The sequence below is a fragment of the Vicia villosa genome, unplaced genomic scaffold (assembly GCF_029867415.1).
Source record: "Vicia villosa cultivar HV-30 ecotype Madison, WI unplaced genomic scaffold, Vvil1.0 ctg.002659F_1_1, whole genome shotgun sequence".
Lineage (NCBI taxonomy): Eukaryota > Viridiplantae > Streptophyta > Magnoliopsida > Fabales > Fabaceae > Vicia > Vicia villosa.
Window position 1 is genome coordinate 161,670 of NW_026705996.1, and position 17,981 is coordinate 179,650.

The following is a 17,981-nucleotide window of genomic DNA, read 5'->3' on the forward strand; positions in this document are numbered from 1 at the left end:
ATACCACACGCATAACAAGCGTCAATCACACAATACAATCAATTCCGTTCGTTTAACCAAAACGACGGTGTCCACAGGTTCCATGTATCATACATAATGGCATAACATTTTCAAACATGGATATACTATTCATAGTAGCAATAGGCATTCTATTCAATGCATGACATAATAATTATTAATCAATTGGTAAAGACATAAGTTCCCATACTAATTCATTGATTCACTAAGTGGGGATCCACTATTATTAAATCAAATATTCTGGTTTGGGGACCAATTTTATTAGAAAGTACACATCGCTAGCTTTCCAACGATATAAAGTTTGCGCAATTCCGATACCCGAGCCGAAAGTTACGAATTTCCGAAGTTTGCTGATTTTTCCCCCCTGCGCCCAGGGTAACCGATTACCCAAACTCAGTAACCGATTACTGGCACTAAAAACAGTCCAAAATTGCATTTTTAACAGAGTAATCGGTTACCCAAAGACCCGTAACCGAATACCCTGTAGCAGAATCAATTTTCTGCGTTTTTAAGGGTTCTAAACCAGTCCCAATTGCCCTATATCAATTCCAATCATCATGATTCAATTCTAAACGAATTTCCAACATGTTATAGTGATCTAATGTACACATTACATACATAAAACACAATCTAAGCATTAAATTAAGCATGCATTACATAAAATCACCAATTAGCAATTAATCACATTTATCATTATGGATTCATGGAGCCATCACTCACACCAAAAACCCCAACATGCAATTTCCCACAAACTTTCCCCAAGTCTCTAACTAAGGACTCACCTTGCATCAATGGAGCTTTGGATGATGAACATGCTGCAATTGAGCTCCTAACTTGACCAAAATTCCAACTCCAAACTCATCAAACCCGTATCCCTCCATTCACACATTCAGCATAACTGACACAACTTCAAGCTCACTTTTCTCCTACAAAACAGAAGCTATGAACGCGAACCATATGTGCAAATCGAAGAGAATTTCGTTAGCTTTCCAACGAGACCAGAACCGTTACAATCGGAGTTACGAGCAGAGAGTTATACCTGATTTAGTGGAGCTGTACCAAGAGTTGCGAAAATGGAGATGATGAACTTGGGTTCTTCTTTCTTTCCATGCTATAAGCTCTCTCCCTCATAAATTCTGATTTGGAAAAGTTACTACCAAACAATGCCTTAAGTCCTCATGCAAGTAATGGTTAAGGTCCAATGTGCCCCTCAACTAAGCCAAAATTACCATCTTGCCATTTGGTTTGCTTCTAACCAATCTCATTCCATGTCAACTAACCACTTCTTAAATTAGGGATTAAATCTACAACTCCCTCTTAGCACTTCAAATACATATAATCTTGTTTGGATTATGTGGGGTATTACATATATTGAAATCTACGTAAAAAATAAAAATAAAATTCGGAGTAATGAGCTTATAATAATTAATTTGTAAATTGAAAAATAATGAAATTGATAAGACTTCTCTCATTTCAAAATTTCTTATATACTCTTTATTTATAATTAATTTTTTATAAATAATTTTTGTATTATTTAATAATTTATAAAAATGAATCAGTTTTATTATTCATTTTAAGTTAGTAGAATATAATTTAATTTTAAAAAGTGCAATTTTTTAAATAAAAACTATTTTTTATGTAGAATCATAATTTTTAAAAAATAATATTTTGAATCACATTTTTAAAAAAAAATTAAAAATTACGCGAGCTGTTAAAAAAGTGAGAAAAGACTATTTTGTTTTATAAAAGTAAGATATTATGATTTGATAATATAGATTTTATTTATTAACAAAATAAGAGGAAGCTATTTTAATAAAAATGATATGATAATCATTAGATTAAAAAAAACAAGGATTAATAGAGAGTGTAATTTTTGGTGTGATTTATAAGTGTAATTTGAAATCATATACGAGGAAGAATCAAATTACAGCATTAAGTTACACTAATAGTTACACTCCTTTATAATCTTTAATTTTATTTTAATTTAAAGGTTATTAAATAACTTTTTAGACTATTCATTTTAATATTTTAAAAAATCAAATTCTTAAATATTTTTCACTATTCTTCTTCATGAAAAATAGTTTCTTTTTTGAGATATTAAAATTTTAAAAATCATTAAAATAATTATTTAAAAAAAGAATCATTAATAGATAAATATTATAAGAGTCATATTAAAAGAATTATCTAATTTTATTAGAAAGTTTCTTCAAATATTTGAACTACAAATTTCATTTTATATAATCTAATAATTATAATTGATTATTGCCGTTTCTCATAGTAATTAAGTTTTAAAATAATTATATTAAAACATCTAATTATAATTGATTATCTAAATATTTTATTAAAACAATTATACTTGATTATCTACAAAAGTTTAAAATAATTATTTTCATGATTTTTAAAACTCCTAAGAAAAATATTTTAAATTAATTCTCATTATAATTTGATTTAAATTTTTATATATATTTTTTGTCTTATTTTTAATATTTTAAAATATTATTATAATTTAAAGTGTTTTTGAATAGATTTCATAAAATTATTATTGAGAAATACTTTTTAAAAAAATCATGAGAGTTTATTATATTAAAATATTTTTAAAAATATATTTGATCAATAGTGTCATATTGAAAGAATTGATTGACTTTATTAAATAGATTCTCTAATTAATATTGACATTTTAAAATAAGAAATTGAGTATTATTGTTGGTTCTGTTTATTTTAAGTAAGAGACAATTTGAAATCACAAATGTCGTTTTATATAATCTAATAATTATAATTGATTGAAAAAAATATTATATATATGTCTTGTATTCTCTTAGTTGATATTGTCTGTTTTAGAAGTATTTTTTGTTTTGGTTTATTGAAGCATATATCATGATGAAGCTAAGAAGCATTTCTCTAATGGTGTTTGTTTTGTTTGCTCTTTTGAGTCACACTTACGGATCTCCTACACCTAGAGGTCCTATTGGTAAGCTTTTCATAACTTAATGTTATTATCGTTATAACTATTGTAATTTTAAATATTTTTCCTAATTATTTCAAAGTTCTAAATTAAATTAGTTAAGTGATTTTGACATATTTTTGTTTTCTTTAATATTGTAGATGCAGATAAAGTTGGCCCTGGCCCTTTTTGTCCTGAAAGTTTGACCGTACCTGGAAAGTGCAGTGATTCTTCTCGATCGTGTTGGGACGAATTCAATGATACCTATGGAGCAAGTCGCATGGTTCATCAATGTAATTGTCAAGATCTGGTGCAAGAAACACGTCGTTGCACATGTTTAATCAAATGTTAAAAATAGGAATCAATATTTTCATATTGATGCACTAAAGTTTAATAATATAAAAAATTAATAAATCTAATAGTGTATTTATTATTAATTCAATAATAAATATATTATTAAACAAAAATAAGTTTATTTTAAAATTTAAGGGTTTGTTCTTGTGACAAAACCGTAGGTTTAAATATCATTACGTGAATTTTATTATATGAGGAAATATGAATTGCAATTCGGTTATCCTAAATTAGTATTATTGATCTTCACTCTTCTAATTATGTAAGTCTTTGAGCAATTCATTCAATCAAACAATTTCACGTGATACTAGTGTCATGGTTCTATTTTTTTTTCCGCCTCATTATTGGAATTTGCGGTTACATTTGTGTTTTACTCTTTAGAGATATCAAGTTTCTTCTAACAAATGCATAATATTCAGATGTGAATCATTAATCAAAGGTGAACCCCAATTACCTAATAATAATAATAATAATAATAATAATAATAATAATAATAATAATAATAATAATAATAGGTGAACCCCTAATTAGCAGTACTGTCCAATCAATTCGAAGGCATTTTCTAATTTTAAAAATGATCTAAATTTAAAAAACAATCATAATTTTAATAATTAAAAAACATGTATTAAAAATATAATTAATAATAATTATTTTGACTTTTTGATCAATCTCTTTTTTTTTACATATTGAGTTTTTGTCATGTCATTTTGTTAACTTAAATTTTTATTATAACATTATTTATTTCTATTAATACTTATAAATATATTGGATCCTTTAAAATTTTGGGTCTCCTAAAATTTAGAATTTTATGTTGTAGAGTTTGTTCCTTGCATGGGGCCGGCTCAACATCATAAAAAGTATAATAATTTAAATAATAAATCAAACAATAAATAATAAAAAAATAAAGGTAAAGAAGTATTAGTGTAAATACTAAGAAACTAGAAAGAGGTGAGTATTAGAAAACTAAATGCCTAGCTCTTGATACATCTCTGATGATCAATCTAGACTTTTAAAAAGTAAAACAAAAACTATGAATGATTTAAGAGATTCTAACTACAACATGAATAAAGTTATGTAGCAATCAATGAGTCGTTATAATTAATTTTGAAAATTAATTGATTAAAAAGCCTAATACTAAAGAGCTTCAACATAAGTGATATTAATAAAATCAAAAAATTTCATCTCAGCAAATCACTGTATTGATTTCCATTGTTTAAATTTGGGGGCCTTGTGCATTAGAGCTGATTGCACTTGCTTTGGACCGGCCATGCTAATTAGTATAATTAGTATATGAATAACCAACTACTTAAGGGTGTCCTCTAATCATAAAAGACTCTGTTATCTAAGGGTGTGTTTGGTTCAATCGAGGGGTGGGGGAGAGAGATTTTTATCAAGGGGAGGTAAGGCGAGGGAAAAGGAGGAGAGGGATTTTAATTAGGTATTAGTTCAAAATATGAAAGGGGAAGGGAAAGGAGGAATTTTATTTACAAATATGTTTGGTTCACAAGAGAGATGAGGTATTTTTAAACTAATTTACTTTTTTATCCTTGTTGTTTTACCATAAGACTCATAATATTTACCGTTTATAATTCAAATACAAATTCATTGAGTATTCAATCAGAGTTCATCATGAAAGATTTTATAAAAACATAATGGTAGTAATATATAATTTTAAAAAGATTATCGAATACAATAAATTCTAATAAAAATTATTTTAAACACAAACATTACGATAATTAAAAAGTAACATTAAATATAAAAAGTAAAATCAAAAAATTTAAACACATATAATGATAATAAGATAAAGATATAAAAATACAAAAAATATAAAAGGAAAATAAAATTTGTTTAAAATATTCCCTCCCATCCCCTCCATTTACTTTCAATCAATAAACCCTAAAGCACATAATTTAATTTCTATACCTCCCAGAATTAGATAATGTCTCCACATGATTCGGAAGAAGTTTGATAATGTCTCTATGAATTTGAATTACATAGCTTTGAAAAAAGTTTATGTCATGGAAGAGATTATTTGATGAGTCGTGTACTACTAGGTCATCAAACCGGTAAGAGTACTGAGTCACTGATTCATCGGTCGAACCACTGGGTCACTGGTCGAACCGCATGACCAAACTGGATAAAACCGAATTAAACCTGTAATTATAATAAAACTATATAGGTATAAAACCGTTCGAACCAGATCATTCAATCTCTAAAAACATTATAACTAGCACTTAAAAGCTAATCCATTAACAAAATAATCTATAAATTATAAATAAGGCTCTTAAAAATTATAAATTCAGAAGTTGTGCATTAGGTGCTGAAAATACTAATAATCCATATAGTTTAAGGCTCTTAAAAAGCACAAATATAGGGCCCGTTTGTTTTAGATTAAAAAATATATATTTTTTAACAAAAAAATTTAGTGATTTTTTTTAGAGATTTTTAAAAATAGCAGAAGTTAATTTTTGTTTGTTTACAATCATAAAAATCAATTTTTTTTAAAAACGATTTTTTGTTTGTTTGTCTACTTAAACGTGAAAATGATTTTTTTTAATTATAAATTACTAAAAAGGGCATACAAATTAGTATTTATAGTTATAAGTAAATGATTATACATGATTATGAATTAATAATTATACATCATTTTTAAAAATATTTTTATTACTTTAGAATTAAACAATAATAATGTTTTTAAATAACAATATATATATATATATATATATATATATATATATATGTATATATATATATATATATATATATATATATATATATATATATATATATATATATATATATATATATATAAAGAAGTATAAAACAAATATATAAAAATAAAACTATATCTTCTAAAAGTCTCATTTTAATTTTTTTTTTTAAAGTCATCAAGCATAAAAATAAAACTGCATTTTTTTAAGTCACATTCTAGATTTATTTTAAAGTCATCAAACATAAAAGTAAAACTATTGTCGTTGTCGCCCCATGTTTCTTGGTAGTTGATCTCTGATGGTGTTTCTTATTTCTTCAATATATCTAACATCATCTTGAGTTGGAGCTTGCCATTCACCATGAGTAAGTAGGTACACCATTTCCATTTGCATCTCCTTCATGGAAATCTTGCTCATTATCTTGTAAACCATTGATGTTCTCTAAACTTTCAAGAATATCCAAGTCACTTGAGTCTGTTCTTCTTAAAAATTTATGAAGTGCAAAACATGCCCAAATAATAGCCATTTGAGTTTGAAGCTTGAAATTAGGCATTTCTTGTAATACTTTCCATCTTGCTTTTACCACACCAAAAGTTCTTTCAATCACACTTCTCAAACTAGAATGATAATAATTAAAAGTTTCATTTCTTGATCTGAATCCTGGAGCAAGTCTAAAATGTGCAAGATAATACCTTGCATTCTTGTATGATGCTAAGAAACCTTTTAATGAGGGATATCCTGAATCTACAAGATAGTATTTGCCTATGTATATAAAAAAAATATATCAGACAAGAATATCAAAATGTCTATTATTCAAACTAAGTATATAAGCAAACTAAGAATATAAAAATATTTATTTCCCTATGTATATAAACAAAATATATCAAACAAGAATATACAAATATTTGAATTACCAAAAACTGACCTTCTGGAGATAAGGAAATCGCAAATCGGGTTTACGAAGAGTATCCATAAGAATTTTTGCATCATGAACAAATCCTTCTCATCCACACAATGCAAAAGTAAAACACATATTGAAGTCACACATAGCCATCATATTAGTACATGTAAGTCCTTTCCTAGTGAAAAGCAATTTTTGTTTCTCTATTGGGACGTGTATTTTAATATGTGTGCCATCTATTGCCCCAATACAGTCTTTGAAGTAAGGCCAATATCGATTATCATCTCTAATATATTGAGAAGAGTCAACAAGATCAACAGGTTCAATGATTTTTTTTCCCAACTTGCATACAGCTTCTAAAACTTTGTTGAAATGTTCATGAATGGTTTCACTAGAATGTTGAAACCGCTCTTGGGAATTTCTATATGAGGAAGGTTGCCCTATCATATACAAGAATATCCTAACACTTTCCTCTACTCCAATGTGTTTAGCAAGTTCCAATCCACAATTATTAGTTAACTCACATACCAAATGTCGAAAGACTTGTTTCCTCATTCGAAGTTGCTCAAAAAACCTGTTATCATTTCGTGTTATCAGTTCTGTATACCATCTATGACCGGAGAGAATTGACGTTGTTTTCTTTTCTTTGACAATGTATTTCAAAACATGGTTTGTAACCATCAAAGCAGCCACCACCGTTGCAATATGATATTGCTTTCTATTAACCTGTTGGACTTCAATATCCATTTCAGAAGTAGGGTCACTCTCATATGAACTAACATCTGAACTCTCGTCCAAACTCTCATCTGAGTTGTCACCCATCCTGTTACACAAAAATGTAATATTATAAATGTTTGGATAGTTAAAAATTATGACACCTTAAAGTAATAAAGTAAGAACACAATAATTTCACTTAAGAATCCAAAATCAATAATGACATTTTCTAAGAAGCAGAATAGTTCCATAATAAAAACACAATAGTTCCAACTACTAATTCATCAAAGTAATTTTGACAAATATCATATTAAATAAAGCTAATAAAAACATAATAGTTCCAACTACTAATGGTTTTTTCTAAGAAGCATACAATCCTATCAACGATCGTGTGCATTTTTGTAGGGACAAGTGTCTATCCAATCAAGAGCCATATCAGCAATGGAGGTATTCATGAAGTAAGAAAATGTTGTCCTATTTTCTTTATTGGCAAGGATTCTAACAGCCTTAAAGTGTAAAGGTGGTCCTTTTACCAAGGACGGTATTTCATCCAACATTTTCAAACTTTTTGCATAACTAACGTTGTCTTCTAGAAGTCCTTGTTGGCTTGGCCCAAACCCATTGAATATACGATCAAGAGATCATTGAAGTTTCTCTGTTGCCCCGATTTTCTCTTCTTTTCCTGAAATCTTTCTCTTTTTGGAAGAACTTGGTGTTGGGTTGGCTTGTACTTCATTTCCAACATCAAAGCTATCTCCATCTCCTTCATCCTCAGTTATTGTGTTAGTCTCTCGGCCGTCTTCAAAAAGAGATGTTGATCCTTCACATGGTAATTGCTCTTCATGAGGTTCATAAAGGGTGAATCCAGTAGCTATGGCACCTTTGAAACATTTATCCAGCAAGTCAATAAACTTAGGTCTTCCATGTTTCCATTTCAAAATATTTGGATCCTCCTGAAAAATAAATAATCATTCAAAACAAATAGTATACCATTAATAAAATACTAATATAGTATACATTAACACAACCATACCTTACTCTTTTCAGTCCACCAATCATTGTCAGCCAAGATAGTTTTCTTTTCATGATCCCATCCCACTCCAGTTTGCTTATCCACTAACTCCACAAATGATGAAAACTCTATTTTCAATGTATCTCATCTATTTTTAAGCTGAGTGCGATCATAAGCATATCCAATATTCTTTTGAAACTTTTCAGTAATATTCTTCCACCCTTCTTTACTAAAGTGGGTAGTGCGCCTATTACCCGCTTCTATTTGTTCAATGCAAATTTTCAGCAAAGTTTTTGTTTTACTGTCTTCCCCCCATTTTGCAACAACTTTCCCATCATTCTCTAAACTTTTCACATCTTTTTTAGATGTCATTCTAGCCATGTTTAAAGATATTCATCAAATTCAATAGCAGTGTGTTAATTATCATTCTATACTTAACAAAATATGAATGTTTATAACTTAACATGTCATACAAGGAACAACAAGGTTTGTTACCTTCAATAACTTATCTAAAATAAATCAGGCAGTATGCATACAGAGAAAATAAACAGAGCAGAATGGGCACTAAATCATAGTTCAACATTAATTCTTACTAATTCTTAATCATTTTATAGTTCTATATTTGAATCTCCATAGCACTAGTTTAAAAAATTCATACAGAATATTTAATCAAACTATGATAACCTTTGATTGAAAAGTAAACATATTACCTCAATTTTTTTTACATCTCAAATAATTCTTCATATCTTTTTTTGAAAAAAATGCAATTCCAAATATTAATTTTAAATAATTTATGATTCCGAAGTATATCAAGTGAGTATTTTATAATGAGAGATGAGAGGGACAAATATGAACCATTGGATTCATCAAGAAAGAGAAATTAATAGTCACATTAATGTATTAATATTCTCTGTTGATGAATTCGATGATTGATATTTATCTCTGTCATCTCTTATTATAAAATGCTTTCACTTGATAGATTCTATTTATGATTCTTTATAATAATAGTTCTTTTTATTGAATTATATTTTTTTTCACTTAAAGAGAATAATGAAACTGATACATTTTTATACAGTATAAAATAGCGATAAAAATGTGTATACATAATTAAATATTAAATAATAAGTACATAAGAATAAAGTTGTGAATTTAAAATAACTTTTAAATATATTAAATGAAATTTATTTAATAATATTTTAAAATAAAGAAAACTTATCAATTTCATTATTTTTCAATGTACAAATTCATTATTATAAACTCATTACTCATAATTTTTTATATAAATTTTAATATAATTTGTTACTCTATCTAAAATTCTATAAAATCTATGGTTTAATTTAATAGAATAGAAAATGAGTTATTGAAATAAAATATTATATTAAATTGTAAAATTTATTCAAAATAGATAGGAAACAAATGTTTATAAAAAATTTGTTATTAAAATATTAAAAAAATAATTCATTAAGAAAAAGAGTTAATAAGAATCACATTAATTATGAGAGTTGTAAACAAATATTAGAGAAAAATATTTTGATTTAATAATCTTTCACTTTTAGTAAAAAAAATATTTTAGTTTAAATGAATAGATCATTTTAATTATATTTTCTTTTATTTTAATAGATCATTTTTAATTCCCTTAAATTAAACTATACAATTTTATAGAATTTTAGAAAGAATAGAAAATTATATTGAAATCTACGTAAAACATAAAAATAAAATTCGGAGTAATGAGCTTATAATAATTAATTTGTAAATTGAAAAATAATGAAATTGATAAGACTTCTCTCATTTCAAAATTTCTTATATACTCTTTATTTATAATTAATTTTTTATAAATAATTTTTGTATTATTTAATAATTTATAAAAATGAATCAGTTTTATTATTCATTTTAAGTTAGTAGAATATAATTTAATTTTAAAAAGTGCAATTTTTTAAATAAAAACTATTTTTTATGTAGAATCATAATTTTTAAAAAATAATATTTTGAATCACATTTTTAAAAAAAAAATTAAAAATTACGCGAGCTGTTAAAAAAAGTGAGAAAAGACTATTTTGTTTTATAAAAGTAAGATATTATGATTTGATAATATAGATTTTATTTATTAACAAAATAAGAGGAAGCTATTTTAATAAAAATGATATGATAATCATTAGATTAAAAAAAACAAGGATTAATAGAGAGTGTAATTTTTGGTGTGATTTATAAGTGTAATTTGAAATCATATACGAGGAAGAATCAAATTACAGCATTAAGTTACACTAATAGTTACACTCCTTTATAATCTTTAATTTTATTTTAATTTAAAGGTTATTAAATAACTTTTTAGACTATTCATTTTAATATTTTAAAAAATCAAATTCTTAAATATTTTTCACTATTCTTCTTCATGAAAAATAGTTTCTTTTTTGAGATATTAAAATTTTAAAAATCATTAAAATAATTATTTAAAAAAAGAATCATTAATAGATAAATATTATAAGAGTCATATTAAAAGAATTATCTAATTTTATTAGAAAGTTTCTTCAAATATTTGAACTACAAATTTCATTTTATATAATCTAATAATTATAATTGATTATTGCCGTTTCTCATAGTAATTAAGTTTTAAAATAATTATATTAAAACATCTAATTATAATTGATTATCTAAATATTTTATTAAAACAATTATACTTGATTATCTACAAAAGTTTAAAATAATTATTTTCATGATTTTTAAAACTCCTAAGAAAAATATTTTAAATTAATTCTCATTATAATTTGATTTAAATTTTTATATATATTTTTTGTCTTATTTTTAATATTTTAAAATATTATTATAATTTAAAGTGTTTTTGAATAGATTTCATAAAATTATTATTGAGAAATACTTTTTAAAAAAATCATGAGAGTTTATTATATTAAAATATTTTTAAAAATATATTTGATCAATAGTGTCATATTGAAAGAATTGATTGACTTTATTAAATAGATTCTCTAATTAATATTGACATTTTAAAATAAGAAATTGAGTATTATTGTTGGTTCTGTTTATTTTAAGTAAGATACAATTTGAAATCACAAATTTCGTTTTATATAATCTAATAATTATAATTGATTGAAAAAAATATTATATATATGTCTTGTATTCTCTTAGTTGATATTGTCTGTTTTAGAAGTATTTTTTGTTTTGGTTTATTGAATCATATATCATGATGAAGCTAAGAAGCATTTCTCTAATGGTGTTTGTTTTGTTTGCTCTTTTGAGTCACACTTACGGATCTCCTACACCTAGAGGTCCTATTGGTAAGCTTTTCATGACTTAATGTTATTATCGTTATAACTATTGTAATTTTAAATATTTTTCTTAATTATTTCAAAGTTCTAAATTAAATTAGTTAAGTGATTTTGACATATTTTTGTTTTCTTTAATGTTGTAGATGCAGATGAAGTTGGCCCTGGCCCTTTTTGTCCTGAAAGTTTGACCGTGCCTGGAAAGTGCAGTGATTCTTCTCGATCGTGTTGGGACGAACTCAATGATACCTATGGAGCAAGTCGCATGGTTCATCAATGTAATTGTCAAGATCTGGTGCAAGAAACACGTCGTTGCACATGTTTAATCAAATGTTAAAAATAGGAATCAATATTTTCATATTGATGCACTAAATTTAATAATATAAAAAATTATTAAATCTAATAGTGTATTTATTATTAATTCAATAATAAATATATTATTAAACAAAAATAAGTTTATTTTAAAATTTAAGGGTTTGTTCTTGTGACAAAACCGTAGGTTTAAATATCATTACGTGAATTCTATTATATGAGGAAATATGAATTGCAATTCGGTTATCCTAAATTAGTATTATTGATCTTCACTCTTCTAATTATGTAAGTCTTTGAGCAATTCATTCAATCAAACAATTTCACGTGATACTAGTGTCATGGTTCTATTTTTTTTCCTCATTATTGGAATTTGCGGTTACATTTGTGTTTTACTCTTTAGAGATATCAAGTTTCTTCTAGCAAATGCATAATATTCAGATGTGAATCATTAATCAAAGGTGAACCCCAATTACCAAATAATAATAATAATAATAATAATAATAATAATAATAATAATAATAATAATAATAATAATAATAATAATAATAGGTGAACCCCTAATTAGCAGTACTGTCCAATCAATTCGAAGGCATTTTCTAATTTTAAAAATGATCTAAGTTTAAAAAAAATATCATAATTTTAATAATTAAAAAATATGTATTAAAAATATAATTAATAATAATTATTTTGACTTTTTGATCAATATCATTTTTTTTATATATTGAGTTTTTGTCATATCATTTTTTTAACTTAAATTTTTATTATAACATTATTTATTTCTATTAATACTTATAAAAATATTGGATCCTTTAAAATTTTGGGTCTCCTAAAATTTAGAATTTTATGTTGTGAGTATTAGAAAAGTAAATGCCTAACTCTTGATACATCTCTGACAATCCATCTAAACTTTTAAAAAGTAAAACAAAGACTATGAATGATTTAAGATATTCTAACTACAACATGAACAAAGTTATGTAGCAATCAATGAGTCGTTATAATCAATTTTGAAAATTAATTGATTAAAAAGCTAAATGCTAAAGAGCTTCACCAGAAGTGATATTAATAAAATCAAAAAAATTCAATCTCAGCACACCACTGTAATGATTTTCATTGTTTTATCAAGGGAACAAATATGAAAGAAAAGTTTCACGTTGAGTATTTGAAATGTCTGAAGGAAGAATTAGCTATAAATGAAGTATGTCACGTTATGAATGAGTTAAAATTGTCTTGCAAAGTCTATGTGAGTTAAATTTGGGGGCCTTGGGCATTAGAGCTGGTTGCACTTGCTTTGGGTCGGCCCTGCTAATTAGTATATGAATAACCAACTACTTAAGAGTGTCCTCTAATCATAAAAGACTATGTTATCTAAGGGTGTGTTTGGTTCAATCGAGGGGTGGGGAGAGAGAGATTTTTATCAAGGGGAGGTAAGGCGAGGGAAAAGGAGGGGAGGGATTTTAATTAGGTATTGGTTCAAAATATGAAAGGGGAAGGGAAAAGAGGAGTTTTATTTACAAATATGTTTGGTTCACAAGAGAGTAGGTATTTTTTGTACTCTAGTATGGCCTAAGGGTAGCTTCTTGGTTCGACATGATTAAACATGAAGTCGAAGGTTGTTCACATGCTTGTGTCGAAGATGCTAGGGTTGTTAGCATGTTAAATTAGTTTTAGTGTTTAAACCCTAATTTGTTAAGTTAGCTTGTTTATTAAGTTGGCTTGTGTAATGGGTCTTGTGGAAAAATCCCATTAGTTAGTATGTTAGGTTTTATTAAATATCATACTAGTCTCTCATCATTGCTAAGCTGCAAATCCTAATTTAGGGTGAGAGAGGTTATTTGTTATTCTTGTAAGCTTGTAATCTTGTTTTAAGAGAAAGTAAAAGAATAGCAGTTATAATCAATTCCTCGTGTTCTTCTTATCTTCAATAATTCCCTATTATATTTTGTTCTTGACATCGTTTTCACAACAAATTGGTGCGTAAGCGTGGAAAAGATGCCTTCAACAAAGTATGAGATTGAAAAGTTCACCAGAGTGAATGATTTCGGTCTGTGGCGCTTGAAGATGAAAGCCCTACTAGTTCAGCAAGGTTGCTTGGAAGCGTTGAAGGGAGAGGCAGCCATGAATGCAGAATTGAAGGCAGCGGAGAAGACGGATATGATAGAGAAAGCACACAGCGCAATTTTGTTGAGCCTTGGTGATAAGGTTCTCCGGCAGATATCAAAGGAGATGACGACATCAGGGTTATGGGTGAAACTTGAAAGTTTGTATATGACCAAATCGCTGGTAAATCGACTCTACCTAAAGCACGCTTTGTCTTCATTCAAGATGATTGAAGATAAAGTGTTAGCTGAGCAGTTGGATATGTTCAACAAGTTGATTCTTAATCTTGAAAATATTGATGTGAATATCGATGATGAAGATCAAACGCTGTTACTATTGTGCTATTTGCCTCGATCACATGCTCACTTCAAAGAAACTCTCTTGTACGGAAGGGAGTCCCTGACCTTTGAAGAAGTTCAATCAGCCCTGTATTCTAAGGACTTGAACGAACGAAAAGAGCATAAACATTCAACTTTTGGTGAAGGTTTGGCTGTTAAAGGAAAATTCTTGCGAAAGGATGGTAAGTTCGACAAGAAGAAGGGCAAAAGCCAGTCGAAGTCTTATAGTGGCGAAGCATCTGGTATTCGATGCTATCATTGTAAGAAGGAGTGTCACACGATAAAGGTGTGTCCTGAACGCCTGAAAGAAGCATTGTGGCTTGAAGGTTTTGCAAAGGAGCTGAAACCTCAAGGTCGAGGTATCACTGTTAAATTTGATAGTCAAAGTGCAATACACATGTCGAAGAATTCAGCCTATCATGAGCGAACTAAGCACATTGATGTGAGGCTGCATTTCGTCAGAGGAGTAATAGAGCGTGGAGAAGTCCAAGTGCTGAAGGTTTCGACTGAAGACAATGCTGCTGATATGATCACCAAGTCATTGCCGAGTTGCAAGTTTTTCCAAAGTATGCGGTTGATAAAGCTGCATGAAGAAAGATAGTTTGTTCCCTTGATGTTGTAGAGTTAGATCCAAGGTGGAGATTTGTGAGATATTGGATCGAACTCTAGTATGGCCGAATGGTAGCTTATTGGTTCGACAGGATTAAGCATGAAGTCAAAGGTTGTTCACATGCTTGTGTCGAAGATGCTAGAGTTGTTAGCATGTTAAATTAGTTTTAGTGTTTAAACCCTAATTTGTTAAGTTAGCTTGTTTATTAAGTTGGCTTGTGTAATGGGTTTTGTGGAAAAAGCCCATTAGTTAGTATGTTAGGTTTTATTATAAATATCATACTAGTCTCTCATCATTGCTAAGCTGCAAATCCTAATTTAGGGTGAGAGAGGTTATTTGTTATTCTTGTAAATTTGTAATCTTGTTTTAAGAAAAAGTAAAAGAATAGTAGTTATAATCAATTCCTTGTGTTCTTCTTATCTTCCCTAATTTCCTATTATATTTTGTTCTTGACATCGTTTTAATAACATTTTTAAACTAATTTACTTTTTTATCCTTGTTGTTTTACCATAAGACTCATAATATTTAACGTTTATAATTCAAATACAAATTCAGTGAGTATTCAATCAAAGTTCATCATGAAAGATTTTATAAAAATGTAATGATAGTAATATATAATTTTAAAAAGATTATCGAATAAAATAAATTCTAACAAAAATTATTTTAAACAAAAAATTACGATAATTAAAAAATAACATTAAATATAAAAAGTAAAATCAAAAAATTTAAACACATATAATCATAATAAGATAAAGATATAAAAATACAAAAAATATAAAAGAAAGATAAAATTTGTTCAAAATATTCCCTCCCCTCCCCTCCACATGGTTTGGTAGAAGTTTGATAATGTCTCTATGAATTTGAATTACATAGCTTTGAAAAAAGTTTATGTCATGGAAGAGATTATTTGATGAGTTGTGTACTACTAGGTCATCAAATCGGTAAGGATACTGGGTCACTGGTTTATCGGTCGAACCACTGGGTCACTGGTCGAACCGCATGACCAAACCGGATAAAACCGGATTAAACCTGTCATTATAATAAAACTATATAGGTATAAAACTGTTCGAACCGGATCATTCAATCTCTAAAAACATTATAACTAGCACTTAAAAGCTAATCCATTAACAACATAATCTATAAATTATAAATAAGGCTCTTAAAAATCATAAATTCAAAAGTTGTGCATTAGGTGCTGAAAATACTAATAATCCATATAGTTTAAGGCTCTTAAAAAGCACAAATATAGGGCCCGTTTGTTTTAGATTAAAAAGAATAGATTTTTTAACAAAAAAATTTAGTGATTTTTTTTAGAGATTTTTAAAAATAGTAGAAGCTAATTTGTGTTTGTTTACTATCATAATTTTTTTTTTTTAAAATGATTTTTTGTTTGTTTGTCTACTTAAACCTGAAAATATATATTTTAATTATAAATTACTAAAAAGGGCATACAAATTAGTATTTATAGTTATAAGTAAATGATTATACATGATTATGAATTAATAATTATACATCATTTTTAAAAATATTTTTATTACTCTAGAATTAAACAATAATAATGTTTTTAAATGAATATATATATATATATATATATATATATATATATATATATATATATATATATATATATATATATAATATATATATATATATATATATATATATATATATATATATATATATAAATAAATTATATCTTCTAAAAGTCTCATTTTAATTTTTTTTTTAAAGTCATCAAGCATAAAAATAAAACTGCATTTTTTAAGTCACATTCTAGATTTATTTTAAAGTCATCAAACATAAAAGTAAAACTATTGTCGTTGTCGCCCCATGTTTCTTGGTAGTTGATCTCTGATGGTGTTTCTTATTTCTTCAATATATCTAACATCATCTTGAGTTGGAGCTTGCCATTCACCATGAGTAAGTAGGTACACCATTTCCATTTGCATCTCCTTCATGGAAATCTTGCTCATTATCTTGTAAACCATTGATGTTCTCTAAACTTTCAAGAATATCCAAGTCACTTGAGTTTGTTCTTCTTAAAAAGTTATGAAGTGCAAAACATGCCCAAATAATAGCCATTTGAGTTTGAAGCTTGAAATTAGGCATTTTTTGTAATACTTTGCATCTTGCTTTTACCACACCAAAAGTTCTTTCAATCACACTTCTCAAACTAGAATGATAATAATTAAAAGTTTCATTTCTTGATCTGAATCCTGGAGCAAGTCTAAGATGTGCAAGATGATATCTTGCATTCTTGCATGGTGCTAAGAAACCTTTAAATGAGGGATATCCTGAATCTACAAGATAGTATTTGCCTATGTATATAAACAAAATATATCAGCCAAGAATATGAAAATGTCTATTATTAAAACTAAGTATATAAGCAAACTAAGAATATAAAAATATCTATTTTCCTATGTATATAAACAAAATATATCAAACAAGAAAATAAAAATATTTGAATTACCAAAAGCTGACCTTCTGGAGAATAAGGAAATCGCAAATCGGGTTTACGAAGAGTATCCATAAGAATTTTTGCATCATGAACAGATCCTTCCCATCCACACAATGCAAAAGTAAAACACATATTAAAGTCACACACAGCCATCACATTAGTACTTGTATGTCCTTTCCTATTGAAAAACGATTTTTGTTTCTCTATTGGGACTTGTATTTTAATATGTGTGCCATCTATTGC

The 17,981-nt window shown here is 27.0% G+C and overlaps 1 protein-coding gene across 1 annotated transcript; it reads right to left on the minus strand.

Moving 5' to 3' along the window:
- Positions 1-6,376: 6,376 nt before the first annotated feature.
- Positions 6,377-7,744, minus strand: LOC131639489 (uncharacterized). The gene is made up of 2 exons (XM_058909982.1): positions 7,087-7,744; positions 6,377-6,783 (listed from the first exon to the last, which is right to left on the minus strand). The coding sequence occupies exons 1-2, from the start codon at positions 7,742-7,744 to the stop codon at positions 6,377-6,379; spliced, it is 1,065 nt and encodes a 354-aa protein (XP_058765965.1).
- Positions 7,745-17,981: the final 10,237 nt, after the last annotated feature.